We start from the raw sequence: 12,875 nt of genomic DNA on the forward strand, positions 1-12,875 counted from the left end.
AAAATTAGCCAGGCGCCATGCCATACGCCTGTAGTCCCAGCTACTCAGGAGGCTGAGGCAGGAGGATCACTTGAGCACAGGAGTTTGAGGTTGCTGTGAGCTAGGTTGATGCCACCGCACTCTAGCCCAGACAAGAGTGAGACTCTGTCTCCAAAAAAAACAAAAAAAAGAAAGGTGGTTTATGAGTTTAGATGATTAGTATCAGAAAGTATAAGTTTAGTGAAAAGTTTAGAACCGTCTTTCTTGCCTAGAAAAATCATCCAAATTCAGAATGAAACCATAATTTCTATTTTTTTTTAAATTTCCTTATGAGATTCAATTTTGTTTGGGTGCTTGTAAAGCAGAGACTTTTTAAAGAGACTAGTTGTAAAATTTGTGCTTCCCCAATATTATAAGAAAATGTTTACATGTTATGGTGTGTGCTCTTATTTTTTTCAGGGTAAATATCCCCAGTGCCCCAGTTTGACATTTTAATATGTTTGTTTTACTATTTCCAATAAAACCAAAAAGAAAAATTTCTTTCTTCTCAAACATGCATTTTAATCTCTCATCACCACAAATTTGGAATATGTATTTAATACTTGAGGTATTAATTTAAAACTTGGAATATGTATTTAATCTCTTATTTCTCTCCACCCCAAACTTTGAAATGGGAAAATAAGTTTATTTATTCAAAATAAGTTCATACACAGCTTTTTAGGAAAAAATATCTATTGGGTAATACAAGTATATGTAGATTGCTTGTTTCAGAATGGTTAAGTTATTGACATGTATACCATCCACATATGTAAAATGTACTATATTTTAAAGACAAGTACGGTAACTGGTAAATAGATCACTGTTAAATAACTTTTTTTTAAAAAAAAGTTCCACCTATGCACGTGGGCTTTGAGCAGATTTCACATAGTTCCTGAATAAAAATCAAAATTGACTACCAGTTGCCATTTTATATATCTCATTATATAAAGAAAAACAAAAGATGGAGTCATTTAAGAATGGAAGATCAGCTTAAAAGCACTTTGTAAAATTTATAACAGTTCTGCAGGTGGAGGTGGCAGAGATTCATTAAGATCTTGATCAGAGTCAGGAGGAATAGAGAACTCCTGACTCTGAATCTCAACGTTGAATTCTTCCTGATTTTTCATAAAATCCACTGGCGGCTGGAGCAAGTTAAGTGAGTCGGGGGAAGGTGGAAATGATGGTTTGATCTCAGATTTATGGTCTTCACAGGCTTGATTGAGACAGTCCAGAGATGGAGGGAAATTGGTAGAATCATTTGGAAGAGGAGATACAGTTGTCATTGTGGGTTTGTCAGATTGGTTATTCTCCTGTCCTTCCAAATCAAGGGGAGGTGGTGGAGGCAGATCTGTATCATCTGAAGAAGAAACAGCTGTGCCAATTGTTGATCCACCCACACTATCCTCTGATGTACCATTTACTTGATCTTTTATTTCCTCTGTTTTGGGGTTGTTGGAATCTTCAATGTTTTCACTTGATTCAAACAACTTAATTTCCAAGTCGTCTCCTAAAAGTGTGCTTTTGCTGGGTTTCCAGGTCGTAAGTGAAACAATTGATGTACGTTTTGCGAATACTTCATTTTCTCTAATGTTATCCATACATATGTCAGGGATTTCTCCATCAGCAAATGGAGACCTACCTGCCCAATTTTGGTCATTTAAAACTGGTTTTCTCAAGCATTTCCATACTACAATCATGAGTATCGCCACCAACATAGAAGTCAGAATTATACCAATTAATATGGCAGCTGTTGAACTAGAATTGGTTTTATGTGAGGTTTCTTTGTTACTGATAGTTTCGAAGATGAATCCTGGTGTACCCCTAGGTGAATTTTTGATAATTGATGTTGGTTCTGTGGATGGATTATGAACAGTTGGTGGTACTGGTTTTCTAGAAGGGGTGTGGACAGATAACGATGGTTGTTGAGTGGAAGTATAGACAAATGATGTTGGTGATTTTCTGGTAGAAGTATGGGCAGATGGTGGTGTTTGTCTGGCAGAGGTGAACACAGGTAGTACTGTTTGCTGGAAGGAAGTATTGACCGTTGGTATTGGTGATTTGGTGATGTTATAGGCAAGTGGTTGTCCAGCAGAAGTGTGTGCAGCTGGTTTCCCAGAAGAGGCATGGACAGCTGGTGGTGGTTGTTCACCAACAACTTTGGCAGATGATGTTGGCTGTCCAGAAGAAATGTTGTTGAATTGTGTTGATTGACTTGAAGGATTCCTTGTGGTGTTTTGAGAATTAGCCGAGACATGTGACACTGATGATCTAAATAAGGTAGGCTGTGGCTGTATTTCTGTTGTAATTGCCTCTGTCTTTGAGAAAAATGTGTTATCCAGGTGTCCACAAAACAAAATTAAGATGAAATACTTGGGCTCCATTTCAGAATGTTTCCTCCTTACCAGAGGTTGTATAATGAAAGAAAGAAAGAAAGACAATTAGGTATCATTTGGTAACTAGTTATAGTTGACTTTTCATTATAATACCTGGCATAAAGTAGGTAGGTACTCAATTAGTATTTATCATTCCTAATTTAGACTTGACACACTGTAGGCTAGTGTAAACATCTCTTGAATATACTCTAACCCATCATACAGCATTTGGACCTCATAGACCAGTGTTCTCTCTTAATTCTCTGATAAGATCCATACTTCCCCTGCTCCCCCTCTAGCTTCATTACATTATAGGCCTTCCTCTCACAGTCATACTTCTCACAGTGCATGGGCTCTATATGCTGGATCCATGTGTTCTCTACTTTTTTTTACCCTTTACTGCTAGAAATGTATTGATTCTGTTGCCTTGAAGAATACCAGTGACCATCTATTACCTAATTCAATTGTCTTTTCTTCTTTTTTCCCCTTCTCTTGACCACATTTGACACTGCTGACTCTTCCTTCACTAACATTCAAGTAGCTGTTTGTAATCAGTCTTCCTACATGTTACTCTCACTAGCTCTTTTTCTCCTGCCTCCTTAATATGAATACTTGATACTCAGTCCTTACCCCTATCTACTTTGTTCCTGAATCTGTAAGATTTCACTTCTCACCTTTTGCCACAACTCCCAAACCTGTACATCTAGCTTAAATCTCTCCTTTGTTCTGATTCTATTTGTACAACTTCTTGGTGGATGTTTCCATGTATATATACCACTGTCAGCAAATTCAACATGTTTACAATGGAATTCATCTTTACTTCACAACTGACTCTTCTCTCAACTTCTCTGTTAATGGTACCACTAAGTTTCTTATGCACAGAATCTGTTATATTAGTAATCTTTCCAGCATTCTCAATGTCTAGCACCATGTCCTTATGTTAGGATCTCGTATTTTTAAAGGACTCATTTCTACTCAAAGTCCTAAGCTCAAAATCCTAGTGCGATCTCTGAATCTGGTTGAGTCAATCCTATTCAGATGGTCCTGCTGCTGCTTTCATTCATTTATTGGTAAATACCATCTTTGCGTGAGGCCCTGTTCTAGGTTTAGGAGATTAAAAAGAGAGAGAGAAAGATGCTGCCTTTCAGGTGTTTCAGGTTCTAGTGGTAGAAATAAACAGGTAAAAAACTATTACAATTTGATGTTTTCTCATAAAGGTATGCAGGAGATGCACAGAAGAACTAACCTAGCTTGAGAAGTCTTTAAGGAAGTTTTCTCAGAGAAATAAAACTTGAACTGAATCTTAAAATGTCTGTAATAATTAATTAAGCAATAAATAAATATTCTAGCTAGGGGGAATAACATATGGGCACAGGAAAAGAAGGTACATGTGTAAGTTTGGCATGTAGGGCTTTTTGTGGTAGATGCTAACACTTGAAAAGTTAAGTTCCAGTTCTGCTTCTACCACCTAACTACCTATCTAATCATGAGAACTAGTCACTGATCTCTACTGTTCTCAATTGCCTTATCTCTAAAGTGAGGAGTTATACTAAGATAATTTTCAGCTTTGAACGTAATATACTTGTTTTGCACAATTAGAGGAAGGAGAATCTCAGGGTGTTAGATCTTGGTGTATATGATTAGAAACTGTAGTTCTTCTATGAATCATAGGCCAATCTAAGATAGATTTGATGTTTTTTTGCAAAATGTAATAAAAGATTTTGCAAATAAATAGACTTTTTAGCATATTTGAGTAGTTTTCATTGCTTGTTACTTGGTATGCAGTGAAGATAAATAACCCTGTTTTAGGAGAAGAAAAGGTGATTTTTTTTTCTTTACATTCTCTTCCTTTTTATTTTCTTTCTAATACTTCAAGCCAAAACTTTAAAATAGTTCACCTTTGAACTGTCCTGCACACTGCTGATGAATTAATCTTAAAAACATGCATGATCAAGTTACTACTCCTTTGCTTTGGGGATTCCCCATTGCTGTTAAGCTAAAACTTGTAAACTGAGTTTTCTTCCTTTTGTCATGAGTTAACCAGTCCAGACTCACATCTCATGACTGAAACTTCTTATCCAGCCAAGTGCACCCTTTCCCCACCTTACATACTTTCTAAACACATGCTTTTTCCCCCTTCCCTAAGCAGATACTTCTAATCATGCTGCTTTTCAGCATCCTCAACTGTGTTCTTTTTCTCCAAACCTGGCCTCTTCTGCTTTCCGACTGTGGGTCTGAACCGGTTCTCATCTTTCAGACCTCAGTTTAAATTCCCCTTCTTAAATCAAATTCTCTGTGACTGACCACAGCCCAGAGAAATCAGCCATTCACAGAATCCCCCTGGTTATTACTGTCATTGTGGTTCCTTTATGTAGCTCACTCACACTTCTGTTCTCTTAAATGACTGTTTATGTTTTATTACTTTACTTTTCACATTTTCTTACTATTCCCACCACCTTGAACAATATTATAAAGAACCTTGAAGAAGGCAAAAAAAGAAGAAGAAATAAAAATACTTATCTGGAACATACTATGGGTTGTCCTATCCCAGGTGTTTTACATACTTTATTTAACCTTTAAATGAATTTATGAGGAAGGTGAAAGTATTTTTTATTTACAGATAAAGAGACAACTTCAAATGAGTTAAGCAATTTGCCCAATGTTATATGACTATCAGTGACAGACTGAGAATTTTTACCTAGGACCGTCTGATTCCACAGCCTATGCTGTTTCTACTACACTATACTGCCTAATGTTTTTATATTTTGATTCCTCTGCAGCATAATGTCTTACATATCAGTAGTTCAGTAAACATTTAATTTGTATTGGGCTTCTTCATTCCTTTCCATTTCACTTTTTATTAATACTTCTACCAGAATATGAGCAAAGAAGTTGAAATCTAAGCCAATAAATTCTTTTTATCCACTTTCACAAAAGATTTTAAAGAGAAAAATTGGAAACTTTTGACATAAATGTGGGCATTCGAATCATCTCTAGATGGTTGTCATTCATGCAGTTCCTACCTGATATTCTTATAGATTACCAAAAAGAAGGCTTTGTTAGAAAATGGTATTCTTCAAAGTTTCATTTTTAAAACGTTTTTCAAAAAATGCTATCTATCTAAGCATCAGAAAATATAGGTCATGAATTGTCTTAAGCCAAAAATGTTTCCTCTTTTGTGACTTAGCTTAAAATAAAGAAACCATACAGTTCCTCTTTTCAGTTAGCTGAAAATGGCATTAGAGAAGGAAAGAGCCCAAAGAGGAACACAATTATAAACCCAGTTTCGTTTGTAAGATCAATTTTGATAGGTTCATAGCCTCTTATGTCAATAGGAAGTATGTAGAACATTCAGTGTATGAAATTTTCACTTGTCATTTAAGGATTGCAGCAGTATTAAAACCAAATTCCATTTTTGACCTATTCTACCACTTTCTCCCACTCTTAAGTTAGATTTTTACCCTCCTAGGATCTGCTACATCAGAATGCTAGAATCCGTGTTAGACTCCTACTACAGTAATTTGGCATAGCCCAGAAAAGAAGGAGAAAGATTCAAAAGAAGAATAAATAGGAGATATAATAGTGAAAAAACTGACTTTTTTCCAGGGGTAGTGAGACCAGTGTTATTACCAATTTGGAAAGTTATTTAACATATATATGTTTTAACACATTAACTGTCATGTGAGTTGTATTTAATTCACACTAGTTTTGAGCCTGGGTCCTTGTGAAGCATGTATAACTCATATGTCTCTTTACTTTATTCACCATAGCTATGGGCACAGAAAACAATAAAAAATAAAAATTTTTCATTAAATTAGAAAGGATCGTTTTGTTTTCAAAGTTTTTATTCTGTTTTCATAATAAAACACCATGGCCCCAAGGAAAAGAATTTGTTTTTCTAGTGTGGCAGTCAGTGTGTTAATATATAAGTGGTATGTATCTGAAGTACCAACATTGTTTCTGCAGGGAAAGAATAATGTGGTGCAGGGGAATAAAAAGGAGGAGAAAATGTAGAATAAGATGAAATGAAAAGACAATGCAAAGAAAAGTATAAAATAGCACAAAGAAAAAACTAAAACAAAAATTATAGGAAGCAACAAATGGAAAAGAGGAAGGTCAATTGACTAGAGAAGGTATTGAAGAAAAGTTAAACAGCTGAAAAAAGGTGGTGGTTATGTAACTGACAAGAAATTAAGTTACAAGATTAAAGTGGGTAAAATGAAGAAGTTGGGGGAAAAGATTGAAGTAGATGAAAAAAGCAACCACAGAATGCTGCTGCCTGTACTGGCTTGTGTCTGTGGGTGCAGAGAACCGGCAAAGAGGAGCTCTCTTTTCAAGATGGAGGGCCAGCATAAACCATCCTTTCAAACTCAACTTATCTTTCATTTCAGGCTCTCCTACCTGCTGTGTCATTAAGACATTCTTTTCTCACTCTCGCTCTCTCTCGCTTTCTCTGTTTCCTCGCACTACCCAGAAGTATATCTGGTAATTACTACAAAGAACCTGTGCCCATTTTGTATAAGAGTTTTCTAGAAATCCCTTAGTCTGCTGCTCAGGCAAATCCCAAATTTGTCAGCCTTCATATGGCAGTATTTTATTTTAGGCTGATGGATGATACATTGAGGTTTCAATGTGTGAATTTTGGTCCTTTGCTTTTACAGATTATTTTAAATTTTTAAAAGGAAGAAGAAAAACATGAACTGTTTTAACTGAGCATGTTAAAGGCAGTTGCAGTAAAGCAGGAGTCCCCATGTATTAGACATATTTTTATAAATATGCATAAATACATAAAGGACGCAGCATTAAAAAATGTTACTGTTGGGTATGTTAAGAAATATGTCTTTGTCATTTAAAGGGAATCAAGGAGATCTGGAGAGCATACCTAGACAAGGCAAGTATAGATAGCAGTTTCAAAATAATTATCTGTGTTCCAGTTACTTTGATATAATAAAAGTAAGTTATAATGCAAATATAATAGATTAAAACTTTCCAGTAGTAGTATCTCCAACTAATGAAGTTTTGAAACCATAAAAAGAAGAAAACAGCAATTCTATATCTTGAGGAAGAACAGAAAGGGAAATTGACCTTAAAGTACAACAGAAAGTATTTGATGACCATTTATTTACTATTTACCGAGCACCCACCAAATGCTAGGCACTGTCCTATTTCAGTGAGCTAGGTGCTGGTATTTTCATCTTACAGATAAGGAAACCCATACACAGAGAATTTGGGTAACTTGGCAAGTGTCACAGCTCTTCTAAGTAGCAGCACTAATACAGAAACCATACCCATCTTCTGCCAGAGCCCTTTCCTTCTGTTACATGTCATTATGTATACTACACTGCCTTTCATAGTAACAATTATACAATAAAAATGCTTTGTGAAGGAAGAAGATGTGAGCGCTCTGGGAACAATATGTAAATCACTTTTGGAGATAGTCTTATATAAAGGGTAGAAAAAGAAATACCAGAAAACCCATTTTAATCTTTTAAGAATTACAATTCTGTGAAAACAGTTATAGGAGTTTTGAATGGTTGGCCTATAAACTGTCATATTTAGTAAGTTTACTAAAATATTTGTGGTGATTTTTAAAGATTGGACATTGAGAGGCATCAGATTTATGTTTAGCAAATTCAGACTTACTCAGAATTAATCATTCCTTCTAATTAGAATTATGTAGGAATTAGTTGAAAAACACAGGCACTATTAAACTTTATATTTGAGCTAATCCTTTAAAAATATGTATGGAATTCTGTGATGACAAAGACACCAATGTCAAAGATTCCTGGGAAATTTTTGAATTAAATTATTTAATGAAATATGAGTGAAAATAATATAACTTTGTCCTTTAATATACATAATGAAATAAACTAAATATTAGAAGCAGAAAAATGTATAAACAAGTCTTGTCTAAAAAAGAGATAAAAATCCTTATTTTCTATCTTCTATAATACTTAAAAGAAATCCAAAATGGACTGCTGTAAGAGAAAGTTGTAAGTATTTATGAAGTGTTGAAAAAGCACGTCACCCACTATAAACTTACTTTTCCTTGAACTTATAGGTCTATATAAAATTCTCTTTGCAGTTTTCATCTAGAGAATAAATTTACTTTGTAATTACCTGGTTTACTCATGGTGTAAGCATGTTTTATGCTTATTATCAATTTTCTAGTGTTCTGGGGATTTTTTTTCCTGTATCTCATGCTATCTACTAAAGGCTCAGATAGTAATATGTGACATAAATACATAGGTGATATGAATATGTCTATACATTTTATCATAACATTTTTGTCTTAGTAAGTTTTTAAAATGAGCAGTATTTTCATGTCATCATTATTACTTCAATATAAAATTCTGTGTAAAAACTAAGGCATATATAATGATAATTGAGTACCCCATATAATTTACTTCTTTCTAAATTAAACGAAGGTAACTGTTCTTACTATGGAAACTAAAGAAGATTTAAAAAATAAAAATAATTTCAATCTATGGATTGTATTATATACAAGAAAATTTTATAGAAAGCAAATTAGAATTTAACAGTATATTGGGAGGGTATAAATTCAGTCATAGTGCATGGAATCTAGTTTTATTTCTAACCCTTAGCTTTATCCACCATGGCTATAGTTTATTTTTTTTAATTACAAAGCTAAGGTTAACAAATAGTATAGTTGAATAAACTTGAAAGGCCTTATACAAACCTAGATGATAATCTTTTTCTGAGGAAAGCTCAACACTGTGTATTTTTAAATTCTATGCAAAAAAACCCACAAAAACATGTTATAGACACCTTTAGACAATCAGAGTTCAACTTAAGTTTAAAACACTAACGACATTTTAGTTTTTTAAACAAATTGTATATAAAGCAAGATGAAACCAAATTGCCTGTGTGAAATTTTCTTACCTCAGCTGCTAACTTCTTTTGCAGAATGCTAAATTCTTCTAACTGGACATTTTGGTGATTTAGCTAAGAAACCAAAAGGGGTGGTTCAATTCAGATTAAAAATGGTCCTGGTAGCAAACTGAAATAATTTCTGTAAAAGAGGAAGTTTATCAATAGCTGGTTCCGGAAGTGCAATAAGCCACAAGATGACTGAGAACTGTACTACTTTAACAGAACTTACATTGAAAAGCAATTTGGAGCTATATGATTTGAGTGCTTTTAATTAATGTTTGTAAATAAACATTTGAGACTCTCATAATATAATTATATAATTAAAATATTTAGCATGGATCCCTGAAGAGGAAAGTAGGTGTTCTAAGGAAAAGCTGCCAGTTAGGTTATTACCCATAGTGAGATTTCTTTTCATAAGCAGTGAGTGGTATGTTCTGTTTGCTTGTATGACCTTAGCCAAGTTGCTGTACTTCTGAGTTACCATTTCCTTCCTAAAGGAATGTTTCCCTTATTGGGTTATTGCGAGGATTAAATAAGATAATATAACATAACATGTGTAAATGTCTCTTACAAAGTAGACAACCAGTAAATGTTAATGTTATTTCCTCATATGTCATATAGGCAAAACCCAGGTAAAATTATAATTAAATTATTTTGGCCAAATACTTTACTAAATCTTTGAGTTCAAGCTCACAACTATTTATTTGATTATCCACAAAGTAGTAGTACTTCTCAGTGGAAAATAAAATAAATTGAGAATCATTTTTAAAATAAAAGATTAACTAAGCAAAGTATATTGAAAAGAGTATGTGTCCAGGCTGGGCATGGTGGCTCATGCCTAAAATCCTAGCACTCTGGGAGGCAAAGGCGGGAGCATCATTGGAGCTTAGGAGTTAGAGGGCAGCCTGAACAGGAGCAAGACCCCATCTCTACTTAAAATAGAAAAAATTAGCAAGGTGTGGTGGCATGTGCCTGTAGTCCCAGATACTCGGGAGGCTGAGGCAGAAGGATCGCTTGAGCCCCAGGAGTTTGAGGTTGCAGGGAACTATGATGATGCCACTGCAGTCTAGCTGGGGCAACAGAGTGAGACTCTGTCTCAAAAAAAGGGAAAAAAAAGAGTACGAGTCCATCTGAATAAAAACCTTTTTGAGCAAGTCACCTTTTATTCCTGTTCCTCTCCTGAAAAACAGATCATAATTCCTAATTTATAAGTTTATTATGAAGTTAAATAAATATAAAGTGCCTTGCTTAGTGCACAGTAGATACTGTTAACCCATGTGCTGTTTGTCCCTAGTCACTACAGCAGAACACAGATTATTATGATCTGGTTCTTTGAAGGCACTTATAACTTGGTACAAAAAGAATAGTTTTTTAAATTTTTTAAGGAGTCTTACTATAAAGCAGAATATAATCAAAATGCTATAAAGCTTTTGATTCACTATTTTTAAATCCCTGGATAAAGCTGGGATTTTCTACTCAGGGATAGAAATTAAAGTGGTTTTGTTAAAAAATGACTTAAGTTTTGAAGTCAAAATTATCTTACCTACAGTCTTTAAATAACTGTCAAGTTTGGAAAGGAACCACTTCTGTTTGTTCATAAACTATCATTGGATGGTGTCATTCTGAGGGTGTGTTTGTATTAGCCAAGATAGTGGAGAATTTTAAATATTCCTGCAGTAGAAGTTCTCTGGTGAGAAAATGTTGTTGAATATGAAAGTAGTTTCCTAGTAAATTTATTTTATTTTTACAAAGATACTAATTTCTTTTAAATTCCTCTGGTAAGTATTTTTTTATGACACTTGATTCAAGGAGTGCTTTGTATTATCACTATGTGTTCTGGTGCACAATCTCAAATTTTTAATTTTTGCACAGAATGGAAGCTCTGTACAGTTTCATTGCTAATCTGGGCCATTTTACCCCTAAAAAAATAATCTGGTCTCACCATGATTGGCATGAGTATTCTCATGCTTTTCTTTTTACTTTGTTGGCATTTAGCTTTATCTGGAATAATATGGTTTTGATTTATTGTTTAGGGAATGGACTTTTTTTTTACAAATTGGTAATAAATTGATGCTTTATCTTTTTCCCCCCTCATTTTTTTTTTTTTTTTTTTTTTTTTTTTGAGACAGAGTCTCACTCTCTTGCCTGGGGCAAGTGGCGTGGCGTCAGCCTGGCTCACAGCAACCCCAAACTCCTGGGCTCAAGCAATCCTACTGTCTCAGCCTCCCGAGCAGCTGGGACCACAGGCACGCGCCACCATGCCCGGCCAATTTTTTCTACATATATTTTTAGCTGTCCAATTAATTTCTTTCCATTTTTTGGTAGAGACGGGGTCTCGCTCTTGCTCAGGCTGGTCTCGAACTCCTGAGCTCAGAACGATCCGCCCGCCTCGGCCTCCTAGAGTGCTAGGATTACAGGCGTGAGCCACCGCGCCCGGCCTCCCCTCTCATTTTAATATGTAACCTAGATGTTTGGAGCCATGGAACTTGTAAGAAGTAAATTTGATGACCAAGAGTGGTATCACCTAGGGAGTTATGTAAAGTTACCAATGCCTGGAGCTCCCCCCATTCCCACTGAATCAGAAGGAGAATGTGAGAATTAGGCATTGGTGTTTTTTTAAAACTCTTCAGGTGATTCTGATGTCCAGCCAGGGTGAGAATCACTAGCCTAGAAGGGAGAGTAAGATTGTAGTCATACTTGGAAAAAAGGTGTATTAAATCTTTTCTTAAATGACTAGCATATTCCCAAAATAAATGCTCAATAAAGGATAAGATTTTTTTTAAATGTGGCCTAGTCTTTAATTAGTATGCCCTGTGTCAGTTTCAGTAGATATTTTGAAAGTCTCTCAAACCAAATTTTATAATATTTAATTGAAGATAGAGGTCTTGACTTAAATGTAAGTCATTATTTTACTTGAAGCCAATTTCTTAAAGGTTAAACAGTTATCTGAAGTGTCCTGTTTTACCAACTTGAACAAACACACGCAGACTTTTCCTTTGCTCATGTTACATTGGATAGAAAAAAATAGAATTCATCATTTATTAGGCTACTTGGCATCCTTAAAGTCCAAAAATTAATCCTTTGAGTATTTGTTATTAATGCTCCAATAACCAGTATTTATAGAAAAGATGAATGTTACTCTTAAACAGTAAAACATACTTTGCATTTACACTTAGCCTCTTGGTGTGACTATGAATCTCATCAAATTTAGGTGTGCTCTATTTCTTATTGGTCTTTACAATGTGTTCTCTAAGATAACAAAGTGAATGCAAATATACATAGTCATAGTTTTATTCTAATGAGTTTAAATTTGTTATACAAAATTAAAAGTTTTATTATTTATGGTAGAAAAACACTTTCTCATATTTGCAATATGTAAAGATGAAAGCATCTGGACTAAAATTAGCTGTATTTACAGATGAACTGGTGTGGATTCTGCCACATCCAGCAAAGAAGTTACCATTAAATTGTACAGTTCAACTCTATGAATTAGGAATTTGACTGTCTATTAAATGTTGAAGTATATGTTGGCTGTAAGGACACACTAAAATTCTTCAAAGTTTAATTATATTCAGACAAAGATCATCTAAC

At 34.6% G+C, this 12,875-nt stretch overlaps 2 protein-coding genes across 2 annotated transcripts in view; one reads left to right on the plus strand and one right to left on the minus strand.

The window, feature by feature from the left end:
• NF1 (neurofibromin 1) overlaps positions 1 to 12,875 on the plus strand; it is a 273,599-nt gene that overhangs the window by 210,998 nt on the left and 49,726 nt on the right. The window lies entirely within an intron of this gene.
• EVI2B (ecotropic viral integration site 2B) lies at positions 706 to 9,348 on the minus strand. The gene is made up of 2 exons (XM_012648324.1): positions 9,294 to 9,348; positions 706 to 2,415 (listed from the first exon to the last, which is right to left on the minus strand). Exon 2 carries the CDS (start codon positions 2,397 to 2,399, stop codon positions 1,029 to 1,031), a length of 1,371 nt encoding a protein of 456 aa, XP_012503778.1. The 5' UTR covers positions 2,400 to 2,415; positions 9,294 to 9,348; the 3' UTR covers positions 706 to 1,028.

This window comes from Propithecus coquereli, unplaced genomic scaffold (genome assembly GCF_000956105.1).
Source record: "Propithecus coquereli isolate 6110/MARCELLA unplaced genomic scaffold, Pcoq_1.0 Scaffold281, whole genome shotgun sequence".
Taxonomy (NCBI): Eukaryota; Metazoa; Chordata; class Mammalia; order Primates; family Indriidae; genus Propithecus; species Propithecus coquereli.

Bases quoted from the DNA above. Each gene is read 5' to 3' on its own strand.
- EVI2B (XM_012648324.1), bottom strand. From the start codon at position 2,399: ATGGAGCCCAAGTATTTCATCTTAATTTTGTTTTGTGGACACCTGGAT.